Source organism: Mytilus galloprovincialis, chromosome 1 (assembly GCF_965363235.1).
Source record: "Mytilus galloprovincialis chromosome 1, xbMytGall1.hap1.1, whole genome shotgun sequence".
NCBI classification, from domain to species: Eukaryota; Metazoa; Mollusca; class Bivalvia; order Mytilida; family Mytilidae; genus Mytilus; species Mytilus galloprovincialis.
The window spans coordinates 70981711-70996979 of NC_134838.1; the positions used below are offsets into that span (position 1 = coordinate 70981711).

Below are 15269 nucleotides of genomic sequence, written 5' to 3' on the forward strand. Positions count from 1 at the left end.
GTGGTTCTTTGCGGTATTCCGGTAGATCTAAGGTTGGTTCTGTATAGGTTTTGTGGTACTTTGTGGTATTCTGGTAGATCTTAGTTTGGTTCCGTTTAGGTTTTTGTAAGAATAACAGACTCGTTAAATAAAAATCAACTTGTATTAACTTTAAGATGCGTTAAATATCAACAATTCATACAAATAGTATATAACTTAACAGTATTCTAGTCTAACAAATAAATACCTTACTTTATTAGAATATCGTAAAGAAAATGGATAGTGGAACTATAAATACCTCGAAAGTTTAGTTTGGTTATCGGCAAATGGTAAATCAAATTCAATGTCAAAAGATAACGTTTCTCCCGAGAAGTTATTCTCTAAATGCAACTTGTTAAGGAACTAACAAGCTCACATTATACGGAAATAGTCTGGTAAATGGTTCCGGTACATGTATATATATTTAAATCGCTTGGAATTAGCGTGTGTTACTTGCCCAGGGTAAAGTCGTACTGAAGTCTTATCCGTTTTCTCCACCGTATTTATACTTAGGTAAACTAATCTAACGATTTGGCTTACCATTCACCGAAATTACCAAATCCAAAGCCAATGTCATAACAAAAATAGGTTATGACGTCATTGTGTTGTACGTCATTTGAAGTAAACAATTCACAGCTGTTCCGATTGTAAAAACGTGGACAAGAATAATAAAAAGTTAACAAGCATAGTTATGCAAGAAATATATAATAAAAACAGTCAATTAACGGTAAGGTTTTAACAACATCATCACACAATTTTAGGGAAAACTAGTTCCATTTCAAGGGACCCCCATTTCGTTACAATATTGTCTAGATTCAATGATTTATGATATTAAATCATTTAAACATATTGAATAGACCGAAAATAATGTTGCAAATTTGGTTACCATGCCAACTTTTTTTTCTTAAGTTTGAAAATGGGATATTAATTCTGATCTGGAAAAGCGCCATGATCTTGATATTTAAAAGATCTCTTATTATAAGACATTTTACAATTTTAAAATAGTGAGATTAAGGGTTAAACGGGAAATAAAGTATTCTCTGAAATAAGTTGGTTTAAAGTAGTAGCATGCTCCCTTTTGGAATTCCTACACAAGTAATCATGTCTTATTCAGTCGAAAACCAGGTTGAAATAGAACAAAAGAATCGAAGCTCTTTGTTAGAGAAGGCGATAAATGTTTACTGTATTGTTTACTATAGTGACCAAATTTTTAAAAGTTAATAAAAACAAACAAAATTGCAGTTTTCTTCTCAATTACGAGGTGTTTTATTTTAAAAACACCATTTGCATAAGTTTTCAATTTATCTAGTACATAGTTAAGCAGAACAATTAGATATCAAGTCGACGACATGGGTATCTTTCAAGTTGGATGAAGAAAATGCATAACCTCCGATTTTTATGAAAAAAATTACCACAGACGGAAAACATATCAATCTATTAGTTCAGTAATTTTCGTGTCTGCCCTTCCATTATGTGACTGAAGAAAAAATTCCAAAAAATGGGTAACAAAAAGAGAAAATCGAATGCACCTTTTTATGTTAGGGCGTGTTTGAGTTGAGTATTTTGTCTTGATATCGTACAAAGTAAGAATATTTCATACATCGTCTCGCTTCAGATTCTATCATTTTTAGCTCACCTGGCCCGAAGGGCCAAGTGAGCTTTTCTCATCACTTGGTGTCCGGCGTCCGGCGTCGTCCTGTGTCCGGAGTCGTTAACTTTTACAAAAATCTTCTCCTGAAACTGCTGGGCAAAATTTAACCAAACATGGCCAAAATCATCATTAGGGTATCTAGTTTAAAAATTGTGTCCGGTGACCTGGCCAACCAACCAAGATGGCCGCCATGGCTAAAAATAGGACATAGGGGTAAAATCAGTTTTTGGCTAATAACTCAAAAACCAAAGCGTTTAGAGCAAATCTGACATGTGGTAAAATTGTTAATCAGGTCAAGATCTATCTGCCCTGAAATTTTGAGATGAATCAGACAACCCGTTGATAGGTTACTGCCCCTGAATTGGTAATTTTAAGGAAATTTTGCTGTTTTTGGTTATTATCTTGAATATTATCATAGATAGAGATAAACTGTAAACAGCAAAAATGTTCAGTAAAGTAAGATCTACAAATAAGTCAACAGGACCAAAATGGTCTGTTGACCCCTTTAGGAGTTATTGCCCTTTATAGTCAATTTTTAACCATTTTTCGTAAATCTTAGTCATCTTTTACAAAAATCTTCTCCTCTGAAACTACTGGGCTAAATTAAACCAAACTTGACCACAATCATCATTGGGGTATCTAGTTTAAAAAGTGTGTCCGGTGACCTGGCCAACCAACCAAGATGGCCGCCATGGCTAAAAATAGAACATAGGGGTAAAATGCAGTTTTTGGCTTATCACTCAAAAACCAAAGCATTTAGAGCAAATCTGACATCATGTAAAATTGTTTATCAGGTCAAGATCTATCTGCCCTGAAATTTTGAGATGAATTGGACAACCCGTTGATAGGTTGCTGCCCCTGAATTGGTAATTTTAAGGAAATTTTGCTGTTTTTGGTTATTATCTTGAATATTATTATAGATAGAGATAAACTGTAAACAGCAAAAATGTTCAGCAAAGTAAGATCTACAAATATGTCAACAAGACCAAAATGGTCTGTTGATCCCTTTAGGAGTTATTGCCCTTTATAGTCAATTTTTAACCATTTTTCGTAAATCTTAGTTATCTTTTACAAAAATCTACTCTGAAACTACTGGGCCAAATTAAACCAAACTTGGCCACAATCATCATTGGGGTATCTAGTTTAAAAATTGTGTCCCGTGACCCGGCCAAATAACCAAGATGGCCGCCATGGCTAAAAATAGAACATAGGGGTGAAATGTAGATTTTGGCTTATAACTCTGAAACCGCAGCCTTTAGAGCAAATCTGATTTGGGTAAAATAGTTTATCAGGTCAAGATCTATCTGCCCTGAAATTTTCAGATGAATCTGACAACCTGTTGTTGGGTTCCTGCCCCTGAATTGGTAATTTTAAGGAAATTTTGCTGTTTTTGGTTATTATCTTGAATATTATTTTAGATAGAGATAAACTGTAAACATCAATAATGTTAAGCAAAGTAAGATTTACAAATAAGTCAACATGACGGAAATGGTCACTTGACCCCTAAGGAGTTATTGTCCTTGATAGTCAATTTTTAACAATTTTCATAATATTTGTAAATTTTAACTAACATTTTCCACTGAAACTACTGGGCCAAGTTCATTATAGATAGAGATAATTGTAAGCAGCAAGAATGTTCAGTAAAGTAAGATGTACAAACACATCACCATCACCAAAACACAATTTTGTCTTGAATCCATCTGCTTCCTTTGTTTAATATTCACATAGACCAAGGTGAGCGACACAGGCTCTTTAGAGCCTCTAGTTATATATTAAAGCTACAGGTTGACTTTATAACACAAAAGAATCACAGTACTAAAAGATGAAATATATGGGTCAAGTGAAATACATATCTAATGAGTCACAAAAACAGAGAAGGTGTGTTCGAATAGCTATTTTTTTACTGAAAGTACTTGACGACAGTCTTTCAAGTTGGATGATGAAAATGCATATCTTCGAAAAATTCTAATTTTTTGTGTATGATTACTAGGGTTTATAGTCTTCATACACTAAAAAAATCTAGTCTGCCCTTCCACGAAATATTTAATGAGAATTTTTTTAAATGTTTATGAATTTTCGAAAATTCCACCTGACAACCGATCAGACAATAGTTTTAAGTTGAATCAATGCAGACAAGATTATTAACTGATGCTCATTAGCTAGTTGATACATTTGTCTTTTAAAATACAACTAACATATAAGGATCGTAATGGTGTAATGTGGATAAATTTATCGGTTTCCAAGAGCAATATTGGTAGTGCGTCATCCCTACAATGGCTTCCATTTCTACGATTGTGAAAATGAACTGGCGTAATGGGGAGATAATTTTGACGAAGTAGACTCCTGACTGTATTAGTTCAGTACGAATTTTCCCTGATTTTATTGTCGAGCCTGCAACTTTTGTAGCAGAAAGCTCGACATAGGGATAGTGATCCGGCGGCGGCGGCGTTAGCTAACTTCTTAAAAGCTTTATATTTCAGAAGGTCGAAGACCTGGATGCTTCATACTTTGTATATAGATGCCTCATGTTACGAAGTTTCCGTCAGTCACATGTCCAATGTCCTTGACCTCATTTTCATGGTTCAGTGACTACTTGAAAAAAAAGTTAAAATTTTTTGTAATGTTAAATTCTCTCTTATTATAAGTAATGGAATAACTATATTTGGTATGTGCGTACCTTGCAAGGTCCTCATGCAAGTTAGACAGTTTATACTTGACCTCGACCTCATTTCATGGATCAGTGAACAAGGTTAAGTTTTGGTGGTCAAGTCCATATCTTGGATACTATAAGCAATAGGTCTAGTTTATTCGGTGTATGGAAGAACTGTAAGGTGTACATGTCCAACTGGCAGGTGTCATCTGACCTTGACCCCATTTTCATGGTTCAGTGGTTATAGTTAAGTTTTTGAGTTTTGGTCTTTTTTTCTAATACTATATGCAATAGGTCAACTATATTTGGTGTATGGAAATATTTTATGATCTATATATCAGTCGCGCAGGTTTCATTTGACCTTGACCTCAATTTCACGGTCCAGTGATCTGTGTTAGTTTTTGGGTTTTGGTCTGTTTTTCTTATCCTGTATGCAATACGTCTACTATATTTGGTATATGGAATGATTTTAAGGTGTACATGTCTAGTTGGCAGGTGTCATCTGACCTTAACCTCATTTTCATCGTTCAGTGGTCAAAGTTAGGTTTTTGAGTTTTGGTCTTTTTTTCTAATACTATATGCCATAGGTCAACTATATTTAGTGTATGGAAATATTTTATGATCTTTATGTCAGTCGCGCAGGTTTTATTTGACCTTGACCTCATTTTCATGGTTCATTGAACAGTGTTAAGTTTTTGTGTTTTGGTCTGTTTTTCTTAAACTATAAGCAACAGGTCAACTATATTTGTTGTATGGAAGAATTGTTAGCTGTACATGTCTGCCTGGCATGGTTATCTGCCCTTACCTCATTTTTATGGTTCATTGGTCAATGTTTAGTTTTCTTGATTAATGTTAAGTTTACGTGACAGTGTAATAAAGCTTTACATTTAGGACTATCAACATAATATCAATGATTAGTAAAGAAGGTGAGACATTTCAGCATGTGCACTCTTGTTTAAATCATATCTTTCATTAATTTGAAAATATTGCAGGTCACCAACAAGCAGTGATTCAGAGGTACATTTAGTACCACTTCCACAAAAAGCAAGACTTGAAAGTGTTTGTTTTAAATGGTCACAATCAGCAGAATTTGTAAATGGTGGCAATGAATACTTATCCATTCTATCTGATGGCCCATACACAGCCAATGACACTGACAACAATAGTTCAGAGGTTGTTTCAGCCAAGCCAGGCATCAAATCAACTACAGAAAGTATAGCACCAATTTACAGAATAACTAACAACATAGTTACAAATCGTCCAATTCAAACACTGCCACCATTCCAACCTATTGGAAGGGGAGATAAACCAGTGCCAACATTTCAAAGTTGCTGGGCTATGGATAATGTCCTGATTGTAAACTTGCATGATTTACCTACCAGACTACATGAAGATTTTGATCCAGTAGATCCCAGTAAATGGTTGTTTTTCCCAGGAGCTAATATCAGGGTAATTAATGCTCACATCACTTGTCATATTATTTTTGATGTATTGCCAAATATCAATTTTTTCTACAAAAAACAGCCATTGAGCAAAATCAAGTGGAATATCACCAACTATGGGCTAGTCCAATTAAATCGTTTTCAACTAAATTACTTGATGTTATAAAAAAGTTCAATTTTAAGTATAAAGCTGAACATGATTATGTACATATATTAGCAAGACTTTATATTTTTAGCTCACCTTTCAAAAGGAAATGTGAGCTTTTGCCATCACTTGGCGTCCGTCATCGTCCGTCCGTCCGTCGTCGTCGTCATCGTAAACTATTTCAAAGATCTTCTCCTGAAACTACTGAACCAATTCAAACCAAACTTCATCTGATTGATTCCTAGGGTATCTAGAATAAAGTTTGTGTTTTAATTCCCATTTCATCAAACAACATGGCCGCCATGGCTAAAAATAGAACATAGGGGTAAAATGCAGTTTTTAGCTTATAACTCAAAAACCAAAGCATTTAGAGCAAATCTGACACGAGGTAAAATTGTTTATCAGGTCAAGATCTATCTGCCCTGAAATTTTCAGATGAATCGGACAACCCGTTGTTAGGTTGCTGCCCCTGAATTGGTAATTTTAAGGAAATTTTGCTGTTTTTGGTTATTATCTTGAATATTATTATAGATGTAGATAAACTGTAAACAGCAATAATTTTCAGCAAAATAAGATCTACAAATAAGTCAACATGACCAAAATTGTCAATTGACCCCTTAATGAGTTTTTACCCTTTATAGTCAATTGTTAACAATTTTCATAAATTTTTGTTAATTTTTGTAAAATTTTAGGAATTATTTTCCACTGTAATTACTTGGCCAAATTCATTATTCCAACACCAATTCAACATCAACACTACTAGGCTTCCTCATAGCCTCCTTACAGGCTTCCTCATTGTCTCATTATAGGCTTCCTCATAGCCTCATAGGCATGATAGCCTCTAGGAATGATAGCCTCATAGGCTTCCTGATAGCCTCATGCATTTATTTTGAACCATCGTTCCAATTGGATTGGTGTGATGTCAAGCCAGGGGTCTATACTTTGCTACTTTTCAGTATGCACATAGCTAGGCTCTTGGTTTAGGCATGGAGCGTATTGTAGCAACAAGAATGTTCAGTAAAGAAAGATCTACAAACACATAACCATCACCAAAACATTTTGTCATGAATTTATCTGTGTCCATTGTTAATATGCAAATAGACCAAGGTGAGCGACACAGGCTCTTGAGAGCCTCTAGTTTTTAACTTCTTACTGCATCTTTATATTGTATAACACTTGTTTGAAAAGGACAATAAATACCTGACAATAAGATATTATTTAAGAGTCAATTAAGGATTCAAGAAAAGTCTTAGATATTGAAATAAAATTGAGAATGGAAATGGGGAATGTGTCAAAGAGACAACCACCCGACCATAGAGCAGACAACAGCAGAAGGTCACCAACAGGTCTTCAATGCAACAAGAAATTCTCACACCTGGAGGCGTGCTTCAGCTGGCCCCTAAACAAATATATACTGGTTCAGTGATAATGAACACCATACTTAACTCCAAATTGTACACAAGAAACTAAAAGTTAAAATAATACAAGACTAACAAAGGCCAGAGGCTCCTGACTTGAGACAGGCGCAAAAATGCGGCGGGGTTAAACATGTTTTGTGAGATCTCAACCCTCCCCCTATACCTCTAGACAATGCAGGAAAGTAAACGCATAACAATACGCACATTAAGATTCAGTTCAAGAGAAGTCCGAGTCTGATGTCAAAAGATGTAACCAAAGAAAGTAAACAAAATGACAATAATACATAAATAACATCAGACTACTAGCAGTTAACTGACATGCCAGCTCCGGACTTCAATTAAACTGTTTGAAAAATCATGTCTTCATCATATGAATATCAGGCACAATCGTCCCCGTGAGGGGTTTAGTATCATACCATCTTAACATATATGAGAAGAACATAACCCGTGTCATGCCAACAACTGGTTTATTAATAATAAATGTGTTTAGTTACGATTTAATTGTTTTTTAAACTTAAATGCATAAATAATCCAGAAGCACTTTCAGTTTAGATATAATTTCAATCAGATAAGATATTATAATTTCTTAACTAACACTTCTTGTTTTACAGCAAAAATGCAGATCAGATAATAATGCCATGTACTTCAGCCAAAAGAATCAAACTGCCAATTTTGTTGTTACACGGGACATAAATCTTATGCCAGATGATTTATCAACAGACCTGATTCTAGAGGAACAGTTTGAATTTAAGGAACAAATAGGGTAAATTTACAGTTTGTTCTTATGTTGTGTTGTTACACTACTATCCCAGTGGATATAGTGGATAGATGTCTCAGTGGCAATTATACCACATCTCATTTTATATTAGAAATTAATTCACTATAATCAAATCATATCAGGAAGTTTCTTATTTGTTCAAAATTATCTCTTTTAGAACAAGTTTGACCTTCATTATCCTCAGAGGGTTTTGGTTGATTTTTGGTATTTATCAACACGGTTGTTGTTGATTGTTAAGTGTCCAGTGGAAAATTTCATGCATACTGAAAAAAACCTTAAATGTTGACTTATCTTTACCTCAACCATAAAAGTTAATTAAAAGAGGGACGAAAGATACCAGAGGGACAGTCAAACTCATAAATCGAAAATATACTGACAATGCCATGGCTAAAAATGAAAAAGTCAAACAAACAATAGTACACATGACACAACATATAAAACTAAAGAATAAGTAACACTAACCCCACCAAAACTGGGGGTGATCTCAGGTGCTCTGGAAGGGTAAGCAGATCCTGCTCCACATAATTAAAATAGACATAAAGAAGTCACCTTAAAGTAGTCATCACCTAGATAAGCTTCATATGACTTATATCATCCAGTTTTTTGTCGAGCCTGCAAATTTTGTTGCAGAAAGCTTGACATAGGGATAGTGTAACCAGCGACGGCAGTTTTAGCTAACTTCTTAAAAGCCTTATATTTTAGAGGGTGGAAGACTTTGATGCTTCATACTTTGTATATAGATGCCTTATGTTACAAAATTTCCGTCAGTCACATGTCCAATGTCCTTGACCTCATTTTCATGGTTCAGTGACCACTTGAAAAAAAAGTTCAGTTTTTTTGTAATGTTGAATTCTCTCTTATTATAAGTAATAGGATAACTATATTTGGTATGTGCGTATCTTGCAAGATCCTCATGCCTGTCAGACAGTTTTCACTTGACCTCGACCTCATTTCATGAATCAGTGAATAAGGTTAAGTTTCGGTGGTCAATTCCATATCTCAGATACTATAAGCAATAGGTCTAGTATATTCGGTGTATGGAAGGACTGTAAGGTGTACATGTCCAATTGGCAGGTGTCATCTGACCTTGACCTCATTTTCATGGTTCAGTGGTTATAGTTAAGTTTTTGAGTTTTTGTCTTTTTATCTAATACTATATGAAGTAGGTCAACTATATTTGGTGTATGGAAATATTTTATGATCTATATGTCATTCACGCAGGTTTTATTTGACCTTTACCTCATTTTCATGGTTCATTGAGCTCAGTGTTAAGTTTTTGTGTTTTGGTCTATTTTTCTTAAACTATAAGCAATAGGTCAACTATATTTGTTGTATGGAAGCATTGTTAGCTCAACATGTCTGCCTGGCATGGTTCATCTGACCTTGACCTCATTTTCATGGTTCATTGGTCTTTGTTTAGTGATCTTCATACATGCCAAGTGACATGATATTCGTGTGTAATACACGCTTTTTCGACGGTTTACACGCGAGGATTTTGTCACATGGCGAGTACACGCTTTTCACCACTTTACATGCAATTACACGCTTTTTCGTCCGTTGTGATTTTTTGGTCGTTAGTGATATCGCGATTTTTTGGTTTTTCCCTTGTAAGATGAAAAATACCGAGAATTCCGAAGTAATTGTTTGGGCGCCATAGTTTTAAATTCTATCATGATGGACGAACAGAAAAACCCCTGAAAGGTAAGTAGTTTTGATTAGTTTTTACGATCTTGTGACAATCTTTCTTTCAAATTAACTTACGGAAAATGTCCACAGAAAGAGGTCGCTTTCAGGGCCTGTGCTATCGTCTATAGATACGATTGCTAAGCGAAAACGATGTGTGCCCACGATAATTTTCAAGATTTATAAATTATGTAAATTTGGGTGTTCAAGTTTAAATGATGAGTAACAAGGGACAATTAACGCATATTTTATGCACCCGATGTTGCAATCATAACAATACATGCGGTAGAAGAACAACAATGTAGCTATTTAGCATGTTTAATGGACCCATAATTTTGGTTATCAAATTATAAAATATTTTTCTTTTTTAGTTTCAAATCTGGCCAACAGATTTCAACAGGTCATAGGAGATGGAAATATCACTGGACTGTACCTTGTGGATCAGTTCTGATAGTACCAGCTGTCTTCTGATGAACAACCCAGTCTTGACCAGGCAATAGCACCATACATCATTACATGTATATAATTTGTTGGAAGCAAAGGCAGAGATTAAAGATGGCAAAAACATTGTTGTGACACTTGATCAATGCTTGATCAAGCTATTTTAGGTCAGCCAAGTACCAATTCTGACTGTGAGAGAGTATTTTCAATTATAAAGAAGTTTGCACTGAATTCTGATCAGAACTTGACAGTTATAAAGTAAATGTAACTAAACTGGCAGATGTTTTGAATATATATATATATATGTGCCTAGTGATGTTGCTTCCAAAGCAACAGTTGAATTCAATAAAAGTTTACAGCAGACTATTGTTTGTTAAATTCATATAAAAAAGGCCGCATCAACATCACACGTTTTCACACGCTTTTTGACATGTCATGTCATGATTTCTCATTGTCAGAGGTTGGCATGTATGGTTATCTTGGTTAATGTTAAGTTTATGTGACAGTTGTAATAAAGCTTGATATTTAGTAGTGATGTTCCGATGATCGGAATAAGTCGGAAATCAGTTGGTTGGGTCTGGCGGTGTCGATAATCGATTGGGATTTTGTTCAATAGTTTCTGGACTTTTAGCATATCAACTTCCGGTTTGCATTTTACATGCGCAGTCAAACAAATGAAACGAAAAATATCAGTTGATGACAATAACAATGTCAAACATTCTATAATCAAAGACACAACCAATTTCTTTCTTTATAAACATGATAAAAGCATTGACTATACAGATTGATCGTATGCTATTTAATATAAATAACTTTTTACAAAATACTTTCTTTCAATTCCGGTACTTGTTACGGTCAAGAGCGTACATGAAATCATTCTGATTTTAGACAAGATAAAAAATTTTGTGACTTTAGAACATAGTGCAAATTGCCATTAATTAATGCTATATCCATTTGTTGCATCAAAAACGTCATATTCCTTTCCAAATTGCTTGTCAAACATGTCAAACATCGTTTATTTTTGTAATTTTTCCCGGTTTGTCCGCCATTGAAAGATATACGAATCACGGATCGATACGCATCAACTATGTTAGAATTCTGCATTCGTGCAATTATAAGTACAGACTCACGAATGACACAGCTGACAGAATAATTATGATCACAAAAGTGAAAAATAAGCATTCTACACGAATTAACAGACATTTGTTGGATCCCTTTACTTAAATGTATATATTTCAATGCAAATGCAGTGTTTTATTTTATTATTAATTTTAAAATTGCTTAAAGTTAGTTAAATACTTTATAAATCTTTTTTTAATGAGAAGCATTCAAATTTTATACAGCTATGTATTTGAAATTATAATGTGCGTAATACCATTAAAATTTAGAAATGTTAGAGTCATTGCTGGTAATAAATGTTGTAATTATAAGACAAAATATGTTCAATCTGAATCGAGATTCTAATTGATTCACTGTTTTATTAGCTAATTAATAAAATATGAAAAGGAAACAAAAGATCAAATATGAACATATAAAACTCTGCAATGATATAGAATAAACGCATTAGACATGTACAATGTGACTAAATGCATGATTTCATTTACAAAAAAAAGGGCAATGTATAAAGATGTGATTATAACAGATAGTTTGTTGGTTGCTGTCAACCGATAGTAATAGATAATCGGTTGGTAATTTTAACCGATTATCCAACACTAATATTTAGGACTATCAACATGATATCAATGATTAGTAAAGAAGGTGAGACATTTCAGCGTGTGTACTCTTGTTTTAACTTATCAATGATTCAACATAGATGATCAAATATATATCAAAACATGTTATTCAAATAATAAAAAATATGGAAATAAGCAAAAAACTACTGACAATGTCCTTAACTTGAATTAGTCAGATATAAATATTTTAAAGTTAAACTAGTTTATACGGTATGTACCTATATAACAGATGGGAAGTCCATGGTGGAAGGGTTGATGTGACCTGTGGAGAGATTTATAAAGCTAATTCTTTAGTGTTTGACAGTTCTGGTGACAGGAAGGCTTGTACACCTTATATGGACACTAGATCTGCTGGAAATATAAGGTTCTATTTGGGATTAGGTATGATTACAAAACAAGTTATGTTTGAAGTATATTTATTTGATCAATTTTGTCTTCATTATACCCCTGCTTTAAAAAAGTGGGGGTATACTGTTTTACCTCTGTCTGTCCATAAGTCAGTCAGTCAGTCAGTCCAGCCATCCATCCTTTCGTCAGTCCTTCCATCCAACCCATGAATATTTTTGTCACATTTTACTCAGGAACTACTTGACAAGGATTTCTGAAATTTGGTTTCAGGGTTTATATAAGTCAGTTATACCTTGTGATGCATTTTCAGATTCATCACTCAACAACTTCCTGTTTACCGAACACTTGTAGCATTTACATATGATATAGCCAAGTTGAAAATGTCCGTCACATTTTTCTCAGGAACTACAATACAAGGATTTCTGAAATTTGGTTCAGTGTTTATATAAGTCTGCTATACCGTGTGATGCTTTTTCAGATTCATCACTCACCAGCTTCCTGTTTACCTAAATATTTCGACGGGGGTATCATCAGTGAGCAGAAGCTCACAGTTTTACTTGTTTGTATTTGTTTTCTACAGACCTAAACATGTCATAATTTTGTTATTGTGAACTTGTTGAGCCAACACACAGCTATACTTATCTATTCCTTTTACTAAAATGAATGACCATTTAAATTAAATAAAATAATAAAATTATTGAAATATAGAATTGACAAGAAAATTAATACACAGCTTCTATTGCATGTGTTGTTTTATTGTACTGTAAATGTGAAGTACTGAAAATGTACCTACATACATGTAATGTAGTTATTTTTCATGACTTCAAAATAGTAGTACTATTTCAGTACAATAATTTTACAATACTGAATTTGTACTTTGAAAGTTACAGTTTTATTATTTAAATGCTTAGTACATTTTCCATACAAAAACTTTTTTTTGTAAAAGTCTAGTACTTTTCAATTGTTGCACTTTCTTGACAATTTCCTATCACATTCTTATTTTAGTACAAACCTTTTACCGTAAAATTATTGTTCTAAAATACTAAAAAAACTAAAGTAGTTTGGAAGTACTCCATCACTACAACGTTCTACAATATTGAGGTACATTTTTTGAACTATGAAGTTATAGTACTGAATAAGGACATGTTTCAAAGTAGATGTATAGAAACAGATACATATTGTGGCATATACTAGAAAAAAATATTGTTTCAAGTATTTCCCTCACCAAACACAGAATATAGACCTAATAATTATTTCTGAAAAATCAACATCCATACGTTTCCATCAAAGATTGCCTGCTTAACATAACACTACAACTTTTATAATTGTGCCCTAAATTAAAAATAACGTTCAATACAATAATTGATGTTTTTTAGGAAGTGGTTCTTGTAATGGTAATATTTCTAAGTCTGACAGAATTGATGTGTTAGTTTACCTAGAAGATAAATATGATCACACATATGTACTCCAGAGATTAGAGTTTGAGTTTTACCAGGTATGATAGTAAATGTATAATGATTTGTGTTTTCCATAATTTGCAATATACCTGAAACTTTTTTGAGTTTTCCTAGATAGTACCAATATTGTAAAATATTTGAAATGCTATAATTTTCATCACTCAATAGTACTTTCACTAATGGTTAAAGCTAGATGGAACTGTATACTCAATATTGACAATTATTTTTGTCCTTTACCAAGAAGGTGTCTTTTCAGAATAGAACAAAAATAAACTAAAGACAAAAAGGCTGAAACATTTTTAATACACCATAGTCAAGAGCATACTCTTAAAGGACTTAAACAAATTCAGATCCCCTGAAAAATGACAAAGATATGTTATTTATTTGTAGGAACCTAAACTTGTATCTGTTCCAATAACTGGTGACCACAAAATATCCTGGGCCAGATTTTGTTGGATACAAAAATTTCATCACGGACCAAACACAGACATCTGGGCTCTAGATGGTGTAAGGATTTTAACACATCAGCCATCAGGGTTAAGTCAGAACACAAACAAAACAATTCAATTTGGTCTTAACATGCAATGTGGCAATGATCCTAAAGCTAACAAGTAAGTTTGTTTATGATGCTATAAATTCAGCTATTATAGTTGTGGGTGGCAATTTCATTAACAGTGCAGAATTTTTTATTTGGTTCAACGACCATGTTATACATATATGTGATACCCAAATTTTTAGTTGTATCAATAACTATACCTGAATACAAGACACACTGTATTAAACTACTCAAATAAATGTAATGTTCTTTGCTTTGATAAGAGATTATGTAACCAGAAAACACAGTTTTCTGATATGAGGTTCAACTTCCTGATTAGAAATATATTTCCTGATTTGCCTCCATTAATGTTTTAAAAACAATACAATGAATACTCTTTCATTTATATATTTGAATAGAAATAAAAAAATCTTTGTCTTTATTATCTCGAAATTAGAATTTTTTATGATAAAATATTATTAGTAGGTCATTGAAAAGAAATTTATTCAATGAATTGATTGTATTAAAAGATTACTTTATGTTACAGAGTAGATTTGCAATTTTCTTCTGATTATGGCAGAACTTGGCATCGTCTTCATACTCCATGTTTACCAGGAAGCTGTCATGGTAACCATCAACCAATTAGTTCAACATATGGATCTGTTAATATTCCAAGGTTTGTCATGTGATTATATAAATTAATGGAAATAAAATGCAATTAGACATTATTAAAAAGAATAAACGACAAACTAATGTTAAAATACTACATTATTTGTTGAATGTTCATTATGGAAGACCAGGGTTAAAATTGTGTGTGAGTAAATGAAATGAATCTAAAACAGTAACTGTTGATAAAAGCTGTGAGTTGTTAGCCAAGACTAAAAGTTTTGAAAGCCAAAATACATAATAATTTTAGTAATATGAAATGTGTGTTTAATTATCCTCTCTTGAATAATAGGTCCCAAATATC

General features: G+C 33.3%; 1 protein-coding gene across 1 annotated transcript in view; it reads left to right on the forward strand.

The window, feature by feature from the left end:
- Positions 1-15269, forward strand: part of LOC143082916 (reelin-like) — a 97207-nt gene that overhangs the window by 26380 nt on the left and 55558 nt on the right. Inside the window, exons 10-15 of the mRNA XM_076258929.1 lie at positions 5312-5768; positions 7936-8087; positions 12189-12340; positions 13684-13802; positions 14155-14375; positions 14847-14975. Coding sequence (XP_076115044.1) covers positions 5312-5768; positions 7936-8087; positions 12189-12340; positions 13684-13802; positions 14155-14375; positions 14847-14975 — 1230 coding nt within the window. The remainder of the gene's footprint in view (positions 1-5311; positions 5769-7935; positions 8088-12188; positions 12341-13683; positions 13803-14154; positions 14376-14846; positions 14976-15269) is intronic.